The sequence below is a fragment of the Brachionichthys hirsutus genome, chromosome 12 (assembly GCF_040956055.1).
Source record: "Brachionichthys hirsutus isolate HB-005 chromosome 12, CSIRO-AGI_Bhir_v1, whole genome shotgun sequence".
NCBI lineage: Eukaryota > Metazoa > Chordata > Actinopteri > Lophiiformes > Brachionichthyidae > Brachionichthys > Brachionichthys hirsutus.
Genome location: NC_090908.1, coordinates 12,841,912 through 12,858,325, shown reverse-complemented (window position 1 = coordinate 12,858,325; position 16,414 = coordinate 12,841,912). Strand labels below are relative to the sequence as shown.

The 16,414-nt window shown below is 54.8% G+C and overlaps 1 protein-coding gene across 1 annotated transcript in view; it reads left to right on the top strand.

Annotated features, from left to right (window-relative positions):
• gli2a (GLI family zinc finger 2a) overlaps window positions 1–16,414 on the top strand; it is a 47,100-nt gene that overhangs the window by 8,566 nt on the left and 22,120 nt on the right. The window contains exon 2 of the mRNA XM_068746138.1: window positions 15,540–15,645. Coding sequence (XP_068602239.1) covers window positions 15,540–15,645 — 106 coding nt within the window. The remainder of the gene's footprint in view (window positions 1–15,539; window positions 15,646–16,414) is intronic.

Below are 16,414 nucleotides of genomic sequence, written 5' to 3'. Positions count from 1 at the left end.
GCCAAAGAAGCCGTCGCCTACGACTCTGACCAGAGGTACGGCCGCCCACGCTAAACGCTAAACGCTTCACGACTCTAAGCAGACACAATCCGGCGTGTCCCGTGTCCGGGCGGCTCGAGGGGGGGGGGCCGGGAAACGGGATGTTTCAGAGACGCCAGAGAACGGATGATGAAAAACCAATTCTAATGAGGTCAGAGGACCTTATTCTCACCTCCCGAGTGTAAATGTCATGAATTACTCAAAAGGGCTGGCAAAGCAGTGGACAAACATGGTGAAGTGGGGGGGCTCAGGACGGCGGCGCCGGACATTGTGGCGCGAGCGTTGTCTCTGCTTAATGACGGTTTGGTGGCCTGCCACCGGAGGAGCCCTGAGCATTCAACGTTCAGGGACGCCGGTGAGAAACTAGTTTACCCTCGCTGGCGCCGCCACAAAGCGGCCGCCACGTAAATAATTCACACGTTTACACGCTCACGACCATTGTGTGTCCCGCCGGCTGGGGGGGGGCTGGATCTGCGTTACCCCAATCGGGGGTTATTTCAGAGGTGAGGGGGTCATAATCCAAAGATGAGAGCGAATGCGTAATGAGGTTTGAGGACCTCGTTCTGGCCTCCGAGGGACACGGCGTTATAAATTACTAATGGGGGCTGGTGGACAGTGTCGCTCCTCAGGAGGCGGCGCTGGCATCGCCGGAGAGGCCGCCGCAGGAGCGGAGCGCTTCCTGTTTAATCAAGCGCTGGTAGCCTGCCACCGCGCCGCCGCGCACAAAAGTAGGACGTCAAAGTTTGAATGTTTCTGCTTCTGTGTTCTCCGATTATTCCTTTTATTCTGCTCTTAGATTAGCGCGTGGGAAATCGGGGGCAGAACTGAATGGAACGTTCCTTTAAGATGTCGCAAGCCGGCTTGATTCGCGTCGCAATCGTCGGCTAGGTTCATATTTAAAGCAAGGCGGTCTTTGGGATCTGGAAGACGTTGTGGCGTTCCATGGGGGAGGTATCTGCCCCCCCAGCAACCAATCGGATCAGTTTGTGCATCATTCAGAATACTTCCGGGTCCGTCTAGCCAAATGGTTTAACCACAGGACCCCATTAAGTTCTGGTCTGGGTCCGGCTCAGAGGTGGAGTCCCGGGTTTTCCTCCCAACGACATCGTGAGCAGGTAGTGACTTCACCTGGAACCAGCTCGCTCCTCCGGATCTCGTTAATGCTTTTAAATGGCCGCTAGCGTTAGCATCCGTCTCCGGCTGCAGGGCGTGCTCCTCCTCTGTACCCGGACTCCCGGCCCCGGGTCAGCTTGTGCTCCTCCACGTCAGTAACACGTGTTCAGATTAGGTGCCCGCTACCAGGACCGTAAAGGACCCCCTCCCAACTGGGCTGAGCGTACCCCTCGCCCGAGGAGCGATCGCTCCGAACCCGGACCTCGTCGTTTCGCAGCCCCGCGCTGTATTTGGGGAAATGTTCCATCATCCCTCGGTTTGACTGGACGAGGCCAGTGGAGCAGAAACTCGTCCCGAAGAACCCGGCAGATTCATCTCCGTTCCGGCCGGAGCTCGCCAGCGCCAGCAGAGATTGATGCTCCTCACAATGAGAACCACAGAGTCCACAGTAATTATTCACGGCGTGGACGTTTCTGAGGGAGGCGCCCCGCTGCAGGAGCTTCATCAGACCCGTCAGACCGAGGCCCGGCTGCTGCCGGTTCTTCTTCGGTGTCCAAAGCAACAGCAATGGCCGACCGTGCTACGAGCCGCTCGTCAAACCGCATCGATTCAGAAGTAATCCGGATGAAAATAGAACGCAAACGTCCTCGGAGCGGCTTGTTGGACTCCCGACCGATCAGATCGATCCTCCGTTTAGATTCTGCTCATCCTGAACACACGACGAGATCATGTTTCAGCTCCAGGATTCATTCCGCTCTTTGCTCCGTGGATTTTAACTTCTCCACGAGCACACGGAGAAAACTCAAGCATATCAATTAGTGTTAAGTGAACTATGAGCGTTGCCGTGGCGACGATGATGGAGGAGGAGGAGTCTGGAACGATCAGCCTTCTAGCATCGTGGTCTCAGATGGACACTTCTCTGGAGGGCGCTGTGGCCGCGGCCCCTGTCTGGCAGAGAAAAATATACCCCCCCGCCTCCTCCTCCTCCTCCTCCTCCTCCTCCTCCGCCCTCCTCCCTCCTCCAAAGGGACGGACGCTAATCTTCCTGAGAAAGAGATTTCTGCTTTTCTTTTCGTGTCCTAAATGAGGCTCTTGCGCCGGGTGAGGCGTGGAGGCTGGGGGGTGGGGGGGGTTACCCAGGGATGACTGCTTTCACGCCGGATCCCGGCGCCCCCTTTGCTGGAAGCATCAGAACTTGTTCCTTGGACGTCTCCGGTGTTGGGTCGGAAGCGGTGTCATCTCCCGTAACATTTTGTCAGAGCTCATCAATAATGCGTCTCCTGATACTCGAGCCCTGCGAGCAACAAGCTTACAGGAAGGACTATTGACCAGGTCCCGCCGATGTTTGTTTTCCTGTCAGGGTCTATAGAACCGGCGGCTCGGACAGGGAGCGATACGGTGTCTGTCCCGGAATGACCTCCGGTTTACGCCTCGATCCGATCCGTCCGCCGAGCGCCGACATCCGATGACGGTCGGATGAAGTCACCCGGATTCATGGAACCCTCAGCTTCACCTCCCGGTTCTTGACTCCTCCTTTCACGCCACCGCGAATAGCAACGACTGTAGCTTAGCACAAACAGGAAGTGAGTCTCCGTTAGCGAAGAACCGAACCACGTTGCTCCTGGATGAGCAGCACCGGTTCCCGTGATCCTGGTCTGCTCCATCATCACAGACTGGTTCTGAAGCTTACTCCGCAGAGGATGGTATTTATGTTAAACTGAATTATGCATCAGCTTTTTATGTTTACATAAAACAAGCAAAGAAACCCCGGAGCCGAGTCCGACCTCGCCGTTCAGAGGAATTCCTAACAAGCGAAAGCGCCGCCGAGACTTTCCCGGTTTCAAAAGGGAATTTCACAAGACGCGTTTTATTTTAGCGAACGCTTAGAAGGCCGAGCCGTCCGCGCCGCCAGAATGTCGGCTGAACGCCGGCGTGGCCGACTTCAGCCGGGCTCCAACAAGACCAGGAAACATAAATCGGGTCGGAATGAGAGGAGGCTTCGTTGTTCCTCTGGAGCGCTGCTTCAAAGACACGGAGGAGTTCTGTGGGCGACGTCGGCGAGGAGCAACCTCCGAACAGAGGCGTGTCCTCGCACCAGCCAAAACAACATGTTGCATTCCTCCCCATTTAGGGGGGGGGGGGGGGGTATACGGATGCTTTAGGGGATTAACCAACACCCCGTCAGACAGATTTCTCCCCGGCTTGTACTTCCCTTTTCTTTTTGTGCTTCATCCTCTCTTAAACCGGGAGCTTTTTTTTTCCCAGCATGCAGAGTGTAATCCGTGCCCCCCCCCCCCCGCCTCCGAGACGCTTCCTGCCCCGTTTTGTTGTGTGGCTGACGGGAATCCGCCCAATAAGGTGCGTTGCTCCGCCCTCGGACAGCGAGGGAGGATGTCAACACACCACTCGCTGCAAGTCTTTTCTCCACGGTGAACTCTCACCCTTCCTGACCCGGTGTTACCCCCCCCCCCCCCCCCCGGCCACCGGTCCCCCCTCCCTTCTTGTCCTGATGCAGGCCCGGCGCTCACAGTTCAACTGAAGCAAAATAAACGACGGAAGCGTTTAGAGGCGGTAAAACAAAAATGTGTGCTGGCTGTAAACACGGGCGGGAGGCGCTTATGTAACGGGCCCGGCTCCGGCGGGTGGAGCCGTCCAGAGGCGGACTGCTAGCGGTCAGGCTCTTCCGGTTCGTACCCCCCCCCCCCCCTCTACCGCCTCACATGCAGACAGCTGCGGTCTGCCCTGGTGGAAACGCTGCAGGAGGACAGCATGAAGACGAGATCTCCCTCGGCGAGGTGGGACGTCCACCAACATGCAGCCTTCGGGGTCCAATCAGCTGATCCGGGGGGGGCGGACCGCCGGCGTCCCGGACATCAGCGCCCGGTGTGACCGTGTCTCAGGATACGGGAGGAGGACATTGATTTTTGCCTTCAGTGAAAATCCTCCAGAGGGAAACGCTGCTTCTTGTAATTACAGATCTCGAGTTTCACTGCTGTCTGCTAGCATTTAGCGATTAGCATGAAGACTGAGCTGTGATGAAAAGACTCTGAGCCTCATCAGAGATCCAATCGGCTGCGAGTGTTTGTGAACGCATCATCAGGCGATGGGTCATAACAGGATGGGGGGGGGATAGGAGGTGTGACCCGATGACCTCATTTCAAACATAAAAGTAGCTTTTACCTTTCGAGATCGGGTGTCTCATCCCTCCGTTTCGTCATGGAGACGGAGCCGGGAGGAGATTAGCCTAGCTTAGCATAGCAGCTGTATGCAGGAGGGAAACACAATCCATCTGAAGTTCCCGTAGCTGCAGTGGGAGAAACGTTCAGCGCTGCGACGCTATTGGTTCTTTCATCGCAGCGGATCCTGTGGCGACGCCGTCGTGATGCATTCTGGGTCCCTCCAAGGAGAAACGCCAACAAAAACACGCCAAATGGAAGAGCTCTTTGAAATGTCATTCATGGTGCAGCTGCAGGAACCCAGGCGGGAGGGAGCAGAATAAAGCCCTCTGGAGCAGCTGGGGGGCAACAGGTGACCGAGGCTGGGGGGGGGGGCAGGATGAATGCGGACTTCTTAGCGCTAAACATTAGCTTTGGGCCGTTCTGGGGCGGGTTCGAGTTAGCAGGGGAACAACAACGTGATGAGGACCCTGCTGGACACGGGTTAGCGTAAAACAAGCGCCCTCATGAAGTCCGGAAGGAGGAACAAGGAGGAGGAACATGTTCGGTTCCTCTTTCAACCCCGATCCCTCATCTGTTCACGGACACCAAATCATCACCGTCAGAGAAACGCAGATATAATTACACCCCGACCGCTTCACCCGCGGCGGGCAGTGCGTGTGTGTGTGCGTGTGTGTGTGTGTGTATGTGTGTGTGCGTGCGTGCCAGGTGATTTCCCCGTTGGTGTTAGCTCAGCTCAAGAATGTTTGGCTCCGTCTTCAAACAGACAGACATGTTCAGATCCAGGATCACAGACGGCCCAGCGCCGGCCAGCCCAACAGAACCAGAACCGGAACCGGAACCGGACGGTCGGCTCTGTCGGTTTACATAGTTTAAATATGCATTTCCACTCAGTGATGTCAGAGGGGCGGGGCCTGGCCAGGAGTTCAACATACGCGCTTTGTTTCGGGCGACGTGACAATCCCTCAGCTCTGACAGATTTCCGGATCCGACCTCAGAGCAGATTACTGAAGAAATGTGGAACCGCTACACGCGTGGAACCGTTACACGCGTGGAACCGCTACACGTGTGGAACCGCTGCACGTGTGGAACCGCTGCACGTGTGGAACCGCTACACGCGTGTTCACCTGAGAGAGTCTCCGTTTGGCAAACCGGTCTGACGGGGAATAAAGGTTCCGTAAATCCTCTTCATTCGGCAGAGTCGTGTTCTTAGGGAGAATCAGCCCCGTCTGAAATTCCCACGGAACAAAGTGGGAGGGGGGGAGGGGGGGGTAGAAGAGGGTACTCAGCCGGTGAGGGGGGGGTTATTGTTTACATATCAAGACGCTTCCTCTAATTCCCAGGAAAAGCAGTAATTTACCGCGGGAGGTTTTACAGCTTCATTTCTCCATTGTGCGGGGGCTAACCCCGTAATCACAGCCCCGGACAGGGGGGGGGGGCTCACCCCTCACCCCCCAGTCCGTGCTGCTGTGGCCCTTTTGCCCCTTCATTGCCACCTCTGGGGTGTCTGGGTGTTTCCCAATTACTGCCGGGCTCCAAGCAATACTTCCTGGAGGGGATCCGCCAGCGTCTGAGGCGACCTCGGATCTGAACCCGTCACGATCCAAAATCCAGACCGGGCCCGGGAACGACGGACGTGAGCAAAGACCGGCCCGGGTTCCCAGCGTTCCCAGAGGTTGGACATACGGAATCTGCTCAGCCGTCCGTCAGCAGCTTATTAAAAGGTGCAGAGAGGAGCGCGATAGGTTTAGAGTCTCCGCCTAAAACCTCTCAGAACTCCTCTGGCTCCAGGAACTGCTTCCCGGTCGCTCCGGTTTCAACGACCATGAAATCAGTTACGCACTAAAACAAATATTGATGCGGTTCCAATTGTTGCTTCACACGTTCCCAGCTGTGCCTAATTCACTGGAGCATCCGCAGCGCCGGGCCCGGACCGGGACCGGCCCGGCAGGTAGAGCACGTTTCTGTCCTCGTTAGCGAGCCAGAGAGCTTAAAATAGACGCTAGCGTAGCGTAGCGTTGGAATATGCTGACTGGGTCCGAAAGGGAAGCTGCTACGGAGATGTTTTTGCAGGTGTGCAGTAGGTTAAGTCAATAGTAGACCGCTTGTGCATTTGTGAAATGAGCAGTGTGTGTGTGTGTGTGTGTGCGCGTGCGTACGTGTGTGTAACACCACCAGAGTACTTTGGAAAAAATGATCCCAATATTCAGATTTTTTTGGCAGAGACACACAGAATATTAGCGTCAGCTTGTTCCTGTGGTTCCGAGCCGTCTGCTCCGGGACAAGAACAGGAAGGGGGTGTTTTGGTTTTGGGGTGGGGGGGGTTCTCGGATTGAGAGATATTTTCCTTCGTGAACTTATTGCAGTCAGACGGCTGAAATAATTCTCCTCAGAGGTGCAGCTTTTATTCTGATGCGTCTGTGGAGGTTTAGATCTTTTATTTGATGACATCACTGTCATTTTGCGTTTCTCGGCGTACTGTTCCTTTAACTGGACTTTTTTTTAACGACGTGCTTGTTCAGCCGCCGCCTCTCCCTCCTCTCTACCCGCCACAGTAACCAGCTCGATTAGGCTGTCATAACATGCCACGCTGAACCGGGGGTGATTCCAGGACTGGGGGTCCCCGGGGCCGTGGCGCCCGGCAGCCAAGCAGGATCGCTACCTCATGGTGCGGGGTGATGGGTACCACATGCAAGCAGAGGCAACCGCCGGCTCTAATGGGAACTGACAAGTGGCGGTCTGACGGGGGGATCGGGTGGCTCGGGCCGACCTATCGCCGTAGAAACAGAGCTCTGGGGTCGGGTTCAGCTTTAAATGGAGTCTTTGTGCAGAAGAATCGCTCGATGGTTTCAGCGCCGCGCCGGTTCCGTCCCTCGTCGTCAGCTAATCCTGTTTGTTAAAGGCTCCCGTGGAGTTTCAGACACGCCGTTTCTGTGGCGTCTTGTGAAAATGCATCCTCATGTCGCTGGGACGGTCCTTCACAAACGTCTAAGTGTTCCTTCTCACCTCCTGAGACGCCCAAAGCGCCACACAAGAAGACGTGCCAGCTAGCACCTGTCCACGGGGGACAGGAAGGATTCACAGCATTTACGGCGCGTCAGCTGGGTGGGGGGGGGCAGGGTTCTTTCCTGACCTGGTGGGTCTGATGGAAATGCAGGTCAAAGCTGGCTCAACGTGAAAATCTGTAACTGGGTAAATATGAGGCTACCGACCGAATGTAGCGCAAAGTGCGTCGTGCTAAATCAAGTGTCGCTCCTCAACTCGGAAATGACTCGCCTGAAACGCCCGGTCCAAAGACAAAACGTAAATAATGTCTGAAACATCCACGAACCCGAAAGCAGAAACATCTGAAGAAGCAGCAGCTACCCTTAGCATTTCTGCAGCTAATCTTAGCACGGCTGCAGTTCATGTTAGCATACATCTCCAGTCAGGGATGCAGCTAACATTAGCATGATAGCATCCAGCATCGGTAACATCACTAGGTAGCAGGATAGACTTTTGGTCTTGGATGACATTTGCTTAGCATTTTTATCGTGTTAGCATTAGCACAGAGGTTGTTTTTGTTATTACGGACCGACATCACAGACAAGGTACCGTCCAGAACCGACCCGAGTGCGGATGTGGGCTCGGGTTGGTACGTTCTCTCTGACGATTAAAACCGAGTGTGACTCCACGCGGTGCGTTCAAAGACATTTAGGAATAACACAGCCGCCCCCCCCCCCCCCACACAGAGAGACGACGGCGTGGCCGATGCCACATGTGGATCATTATCAAGAGAGGACTGCTATAAATTCACTGCACCCTCAGATCGGCGCTTTGAAGCGAGGCAAAGGGGAAAGCGACTAATCAGGCCCCGAGTCTGAAGACCATCCTCGACCCGAGGAGCCAGATGGTTCCCGTTTCACCCAAAGCAGCTAAAGAGTAAAAGAATTATATCTGAAGTCAGTCATTTGTTTGGTAAATAAAAGCACGAACTCCCTTTCAGCGCCGTCGAGGCTCTCCCCCGTCCCCTTCTGGGCTGATTGAAGATAAGCGTCGCTAACTTTACCCCGGATTTGCTCCGGAGTCTGGAGCTTGGCGTGCCCCCACGGTCTAATTGCTTCACCATGTCGCCACTCCGCACCATCACCGAGGCCCAGATACCGACTGAAGGCTCCCGGTTTTAGGCGACGCCGATGAAAGCCCACCGTTAGTCTGAAATGTTTAGCCGACAGTATTTCCAAACGCTTCCTGTCGGACGCTGACGGAAGCTCTCTGGCCAGGGACGGGCTCCGTGACAAAATACACTCATTCAATACGAAACGTTAAAGTACGACGCACCAAATATGGACATCCTGTACGAATGTAGGACATAGATCAAAATGTGTAATTCAAGCTCGGCCGTTTCCTTACAGCAACATTCAGAGATTGTTAACATGTCGGTGCAGAGTGACGATTAAACATCTGTACGACAGGACGGAAGTAGAAACCGGCCAAGTTGCCGAGCAACCAGTTCATCCACTCACCTGTTACAGGTGGAACGGCAGGTGAAGCAGGTTCTCGGGGAACGGGGCCTGTTCAGAGAAAAAAGCACAGAAAGCAAACATGAATGACTCCGTTCCTAGCTTAGCGTCTCCGTAGCCTCTGAGCTAAAGGCTAACGGAGCACGGTCAGATACGTGCTGCTAACAGCGGCGTGAGACGAAGACGCCGCGAAACAAGTCAGAATGAAAAAAACACATCAAAGAGTTCTATTAATGTTTGATCGTCCCCTCAGATACAGAAACAGGATCAATAATTCCCATCCCTCATGAATAACGTTATGCAACAGCTACAGTGATCGAGCGCCTTTCCCGTCCGGGTCCGTTCGTCTTTGTCGGATGGAGGAGATCCCCCCCCCCGCAGACTCGCCCCGGGGTGACTCCGCTCGCTCCGTGTCACACCAGGGAAACGGCACGTCGGCTAATTTTATCGCACAATGCCCGGCGTTTGTCAGCGCGGCCGCGGTGACGAATGATTCCTCGTCTCCGGCGCTATTTGTTGTTGCTGAGTAATGTCCCGGCCGCTCGCTCCGGTCTCCGGAGGGTCGTCCGCGCCGCCACCGACCGTCAGGAGCCGTGCTCACGTTGGACGCGCCGGCTGAAACTTTCTTTGACGAACTCGGGTGTTGTTTGTCCCCCCCCCCCCGTCTGTCTCCTCTCCTGCCTGGCGTCTAATGAGGACAGACGTGTGGACTAACACCAGCCCGTCTTTCAGCGTCGTAAATCCGCCTCCTTTAGAATCGGCCCGGCTCCGCTGCCAGCGGGCGCCCGATGAAAGCGCCACGTGTTGCTCATAGGGCCCCTTGTTTATTTGACTTCCATACTAGCATTAAGGCCGAGTAAACACATCAGCGGCCTCCGGGCTGCTTTCACTGCACAGAGGTGCATGCTGGGAGGCGGCGAAGGCGAACACCCACCGGATCAACGTCGCCCAGCACGGATACGGAGCCAAACCGGAAACAGGACGGCGACTTAAAATCACGTTTGTCCCGATCGCTGATGGAACCTCGGCAACCGTTGGTTTGGTTTTAGCATGACTGCGGCACAGGATGAAGGTGATGATGACGAGTTTGCTGTTCAATACAACCGATCGGGTTTTTCTACTGCGTACCCGCGGTTCATAACGGAAGGGCACGGATACGCTGAATGCGTTCCGACGCTCCCGATGACCTCACGCCTCGGCCGTCTGTCGATGTCGCTGCCCTCTAGTGGAGGAATCGATGCTGCACCTGTTTGCACCCGTTACCTGTCCAGGTAACAGACTCCTCAGCCAGCCTTCAGTCTGCGGCCCGGAACGGAACGCCACCGCTAGGCGGCGCAGCGTTCAAAGTTAAACTCTTAACCGGACACTCGGGATGTTTAGAGACGTTTAGCGAGAGTCCGCCAGCCGTTGGGGAATATAAACAAACGTGAGTACGCCTTATCGCACAATACATTAAACAGAACGGAAAACAAACGCGCTGGCTCCGCCCCTCAGGAATATCCCGGCCCAAATGCTCCTGATGGTTTACTCCCACCCGTCAGCGGACTTTTTAAAGACTCCGATTGAAATGCAAACACACATGAAGGGAAAGTGGCCGGCGGTTAAGCCCGAGATGTTTTTAGCGCTGGCTGCTATTAATGTCACCGCCTAATGGGCGTGGCCTCTTTATTTAAGGGACCCCCCCCCCACTGCATTTTCAGGTCCCGAAGAAGGATTTAGCTCCGGCCTCTTTGGTGTCGTCGCCGTTAAAAAATGCTGTGTATCATCTAGCGGGTTCGGCCTGATGGAGACCAGGCCAGGAGATACACCCCCCCCCCGCCCGAGCCGGGAGAGCAGGGGGGGGGGGGGGGGGGTCTCACCTCGGGGTGACCCCCCCAGTCGGGACGGCTTGAGATTGATGTCCCTCCTCCTCCCACACATTGTGAGCTGGTGTGGGTATTTCCTCTGCCTGTTCCCGCCTTTGCGTTAAAGAAAACCCCCGTTTCAGAGGCCCGGGGGGGGGGGGGGGGGGGGGGGGTGAGCTTGCGCCGAGGATGCCGTCATCGGGACGCTCGCTGAGGACGCTCTTTGTGTGAACTGGCAGCGCCGCCGTCAGCTGCGTCCGAGGGGTTAAAGGCCTCGTGGAAGAGAGTTCCCGCCGTTTGAAGCCGCCGGGTCGGAATGGTGCGGGAAAAAACCCTAAATATTTAACGCTGGGCTTTACCCCCACCAGCTGTCGGGTGGAAGTCATGTGATCTGAAGCAATTCAAAGAGTTATGAGAGAAGTTTTGGGAATGGGAAGCACTCAGTGGGCGGGGCTTCTCTTCATTTCTACAGGAAGGATTTCCGTGAGGAAACAAAAAGGGTCTTCATTGTTAAAATGAAATCCACCGTCAAGCGCATCCATCAATAGTTCAATGAAGCCAACAAAACAGATTGTGACTCCGCCCATTTATCTGAATCCACTCAGGAATGTACAAAAATGGACTTCCTGTCATGTTCACAGCCCTCTGGTCGTTTGTGTTTGTAATCCCAACAAACACTGAATTATTTAACAGGTTTATAATTAAGAATTAAACTCAGTCGACTCATATTTATAAAGTAATTACAAAATATTACCAGAATTTACAAGGAAACATTTTTTATACAAGGTCCAGACGCTCCAGGAAATTATGATTTTATACATCTGCACCGCCGTCGCATTTAGATGCCATCTGAGGTCTCTTTCTTTAGCTTCTCTCGCCCGCCGTTGTTTTTCTTCAATAAACCGGCGCATTGATTACTCGATCAGGCCCGCGTCTCTCTAAAGAGGCCGGGCGATAAATCAGGCGTCTGCACGGGAAGCCGATTGTCCCGGACACCTCATCAGTCTTCAGGAGCAGACCCACCGCCCGCCACAAGGAGAGGCTCGCTAAGCCGTGCTAGCAGTATGCTAAGCTAGCGTAACAGGAAAGGCGCACCCAGCCCCAGACACCGAGGTCAGGCGGCGCCTGGGATTTGATTACGTCACCACTGATTCGGCGTTCGGTACGGTGATCGGTTTCAGCGCTCCTCTCGCCTCGCTACCTGCTTCACACAGAACGGGCCGGAGCTTCACCCACTAATGGCCGCCCAGGTGAGGTAAGGCCCAGCTAGCGCACAGACTTTAGAACAATTAGGGGGCGCGTAGCGGCTTCTCGTAGCCCGGGTGACGGATCGTACCGGCGGTGGGTTCGTGGGTACGATCCATCACAGGAACAGGGGCCCGGGCAGCGACACAACAACCCCTGTGAGACGGTGCAACACATCTGGGGAAGGTGGTTCAGGATGCATGAGGGCGCCATGGCGATGAGATGCAAACACAGGCCCACGGCCCTCATGCTAACCCACCTGTTGAGATTATAATCTCACACCGGCTCATAAAAACACATTCTATAAAACACATTCTCTCACGAAAGCCCAAAGTTCTGCTCCACGGCGTTAAGGGGGGGGGGGGGGGGGGGGCTAAAAGCAAAGAGTCACTCCGCTGAGACGTCTTTTCACGGACAGGGGCGGTTCTCCCGTTAGCCTCTAATCCCTGTGCCGCCGTCCCTCTCCCGTGTGCTAACCTGGAGGAAGCTAGTCCCCCTCTCTCGTGTGTGTGTGTGTGTGTGTGTGTAGTGCAGGATTCCCGGATTAGGCTAAACATGTGCTTTTTTATTAGCCCCGGGGCGCAACACTTGGCGTAGTGTGCTTTGAAAGGCACTTCTGTTGGACCTCGGCGTTTCTCTCCGCTGCTCCCGGTCCGGAGAGCGAGCTGCAGAACACATCCTCGACTGTGTGTGTGATTGTGAGTGTGCGTGCACGCTCACGAGCGTTTGTGTATAGCCGTTGGCACCGCAGTGTGTAGTTAGGACGCAGGCCAACTTTTCCTGCTGGAATTTCCTGTCTGAATCGAGCGCCCCCACCGGTCCTACTCGTCTGCTCCTCACCCGCTCCGTCTCTTCCAGCATGACAAAGCCCCCCCCCTCCCTGAAATTATTCCTGACCCGGCCTCTCAGGGCGTTATTATTGTCGTCGAGTACTTCCTCGATGACATGAGCCCACTCCACTCTCCACTTGAACCCGGTCCTGATCCGGGGCTTCCTTTGGACTGCGGGCGAGTGCTTTCCTCCTCCTTTCTCCGGGACTCAATGGGGCTTTTGTCAACATGGGGACACCTGGCATTGTCTTCAGCGACGGATCAAACTGGGGCTTTAAGATGCAAACCAAAAAGGAGAGGAGAGGAGAGGAGCTGGGGTCCAGCCCCGCCGCTCGGCGGGATGTTTGAAGCCTCGCGATGGGGGCGAGGCTTCAAACAAACCCACTGAGAGGTCGGGAGCCATGCGGGGCTTGATGACAGCCGACGTTCATGTGGGTCGGATTGATTCCTGAATCAAGACCCATCAGAACCGAACACGGCTAGGACTTCAGGGAATAGAACACGTGACCATCTGTCGCTCTTTATGGGTCTTAACCCAACTCGGGTAGCGCGTCTAAAAGCGGCCGGGTTCAGCATCGTGCTGATTCCGATACCCGTGCTAAATACACCGGGGGGGGGTGGGGGGGTCATTACGGGGCATGGAGGGTGCAGAATGAACGCCGTCACCCGCCGATTCATCAAACGTTCTGTAATCAGCGTTTCATTGATCAGCGCTGGCGCGTCTGACAGGAGCTAGCATGCTAGCGTGGCCTCTAGCACAAGCCGGCTCTGTTGTCCCGTCTCCTTGATCCGTGCCCTTCCCACCCTCTCCACCAGAGATGTGCCAGGCGGCGGCGTGGGGGGGGAGAGCACCTCTCAGACAAAGCCCAAACTTCTGGCTCCACTCGTGAAAACAAAGCTCAGACTCCTTTTTCCCAGCTCTCCGCCTCCCTCGCTCATTTACTGGGCGCCTCTTTTGGCTTCGTAACACGCAAGTTGACTCGGAATTGGCCGCCTGTCCCGCCGCGCTGAAAAAAGTAGAGGAGGTTCGCTGGCGGCGATCCAGCGGCGGGTTGGAAACACGGCTCAAAGACGAGAGGAGACACCAGACGGGTTTTACAGCCGCTTTTCTCTGCCCGGCGTGCGATGGAATGTTTAGAACTCGCTTCACCGGAGGGCATCGAGCGATTTGTAAAAATTCCAGGGTATTCATTAATTTTACTGCCGTGCAGATTACATCTATTATTTCTGAGGCCCGGTTTCCTGCAGAAATGAGCCCAGCATGTTGAGAAGGTGCTGATCGGCTATAAAGAGCAAACGTATCTGGAGACATCCGGCCAGAAGATCGTTTTACCTCCTAGTGGAGAAGGACTAGGGGAAAAACGAGACAGAAAGACGGCCTGAATGAGGACATCCGTCCTTCATCCTCCCGTCCAGGAGTTCTGCCACCGGACGGAGAGGTGAAAACAACCGGACACAAAGCAAATGAAAGCGTTTCAGACAAAAGGTTTTAAATCTTCGGACACCAAACGGCGCTTGAAACGCCAGATGTTCCGACAGGTCCAGTTCTCCCACACACGAGCATGTTCGGGTTCTGATCCAAAGCCGTTTTCATTGAGAAAACAATCCCTGCTGGCCGAACGCTCGTTCCTGAACAGATTCCACACCGCTCAGATCGGATCTGCCTGCGGGGAAACTTCCTTCCCAGTCGCGTCTAATCCCATCCGAGCAGACTCCGATTGGCCGCCGTCCCGGTGACGACAGGGTTAAGTAGCAGTAACGTCTGCCTTTGTGTTTGGATTCTCCTAGAAAGAAAAACATGCCGGATTCTGCCGTGGCCCGCAGGCACAGAGTCCGGTTACGCTTTGTTTTCCCGGCGCTGACTGGAGCGTGTCGGGATGCCGGAGGCATGGCGTTAGAAACAGACAACACGGCTGCACTGGCGAGATCTAAAGGAGGTTTTATTTACACAAAATTCCTTTAAACTAATCGCGGATGAACCCGGAAGAGTCCTTCTCCACTCAGGAAGTTGATATCCTGCCGTTTGAAGGAAAAGTGATCTGCAAAGACGCACGAGTTCCTCCTTTGTCATCCGATCCCAGCGGTCCCCTCACAAAGAGATAACAATCTGCTCTCTGACCTTTGACCCTGGGAGGTCTCTACTGGAAATCCCTATAGCAAGCAGGGATCATCCCAATCTGAACACAGAGCATGGAGGATTCTCTCAAGTCTTTGTGGGTTTCTCTAGAACTTTCTGGCCTGTTATTCCAGCTATCCTGCTCCTCCTCATCCTCCTCCTCCTCCTCCTGCTCCTCCTGCTCCTCTAAAGACGCCAGCGTCTCAAACTCGTTCATTAATGGCGGGCGGCTGCGTCGTCTTAATGAGACTTCCCTCCAGCCATCAGACCGTTTATGGCAGGAAATGATTCACGATTCGCGGATTCTTTGTGTGACACACTGGATCCGATTGGTTCTTTCATCTCCTCCTATAAAGGGCAGCATTAACGAAGCCCCGGTTCTCAGGGCCGACGCCACAGACAGGAGGAGGAGGTTTCAATTACTGCTGCATTATGGGAACCGTAAAACGGTGGGGCTGCGTCTCATGCTGCGCCGCTGGGACGAGTCCAACGTGTAGCTCAGCCTTTGTTCTACTCCTCAGTTACTTCAGTAATCCCATTACCCGAGGTGGGAAGCATCCGCGCCAAGAACACACAAACGACGCAGAAATAAATCAGCCCGTAAGGGAGCGTCTGGTTTACTAACTTTGTTCGACTGTTTCTTATTTGCAACCTTTCCTTTCCTTCCCTCACAGGCGCCCATCACCTCTTCCCCACCTTCCACACCCCCATCCCGATCGACATGAGGCACCACGAGGGCCGCTACCATTACGAGCCACACCCACTCCACGCCATGCATGGGTAAGTATCGGACACGGCGTCGCCATGGCGACAGGGACAGTTTGTTCTAAAGTCACGCCAATGCGAAATGCCTCAGGTTTGAATCTGTAGCGTCTCCGTGTAGCAGCAGCACGGTGCTAGCTGCAGTCATGCTAACGTTAGCTACAGTCGCTATCAAGCCCACTTCCGCTAGCCACACTTTTATGACCCTACTCATCATCCCAGGTAAAACAACGCAAAAAAAAAAGTGGAACCATTAAAGTTGAAATAATACGTTTATTATTAATGATTTCTTAACGCCCCGCCATAAACGCGTGACCCGGGATACAACGGAAACGGCCCAGAGGGGGCGCTGAAGCTTTTATCCTAAGCTGACCTACAAAGAAACACTCATTTATCCGGTGACTTTATTAACGCGGCATTAGCATAAAGCTCCCAACGGCGCTTATCTCAATTATTAGAACCCGGGAGGAAGATCAATAGGAGGTTTTGTTAGAACTGTGCTGCTACATTAAAATTCAGCAAGATCAGGTGATACCCGGCGTAGGCAGAGCTATTCATCACCTGCAAAGGGAGGGGGGGGGGGCGCGGCGGTGCACCCACTTTGTGCTGATTAATGTGATGTGACTCTGACAGCGAGCTCCCACCGATTCATCAAAACCTTGACGCAACCGTCGCTTCTCCGGCGCGCGACAAATTCGCCTAATTACCCCGCGTCGTCCCCGCCGAAATGGAGCAGGCCGGCGGAGCAGGGGGACGCACTTCCTGTCTGAAGGTGTGAAGGATTGCG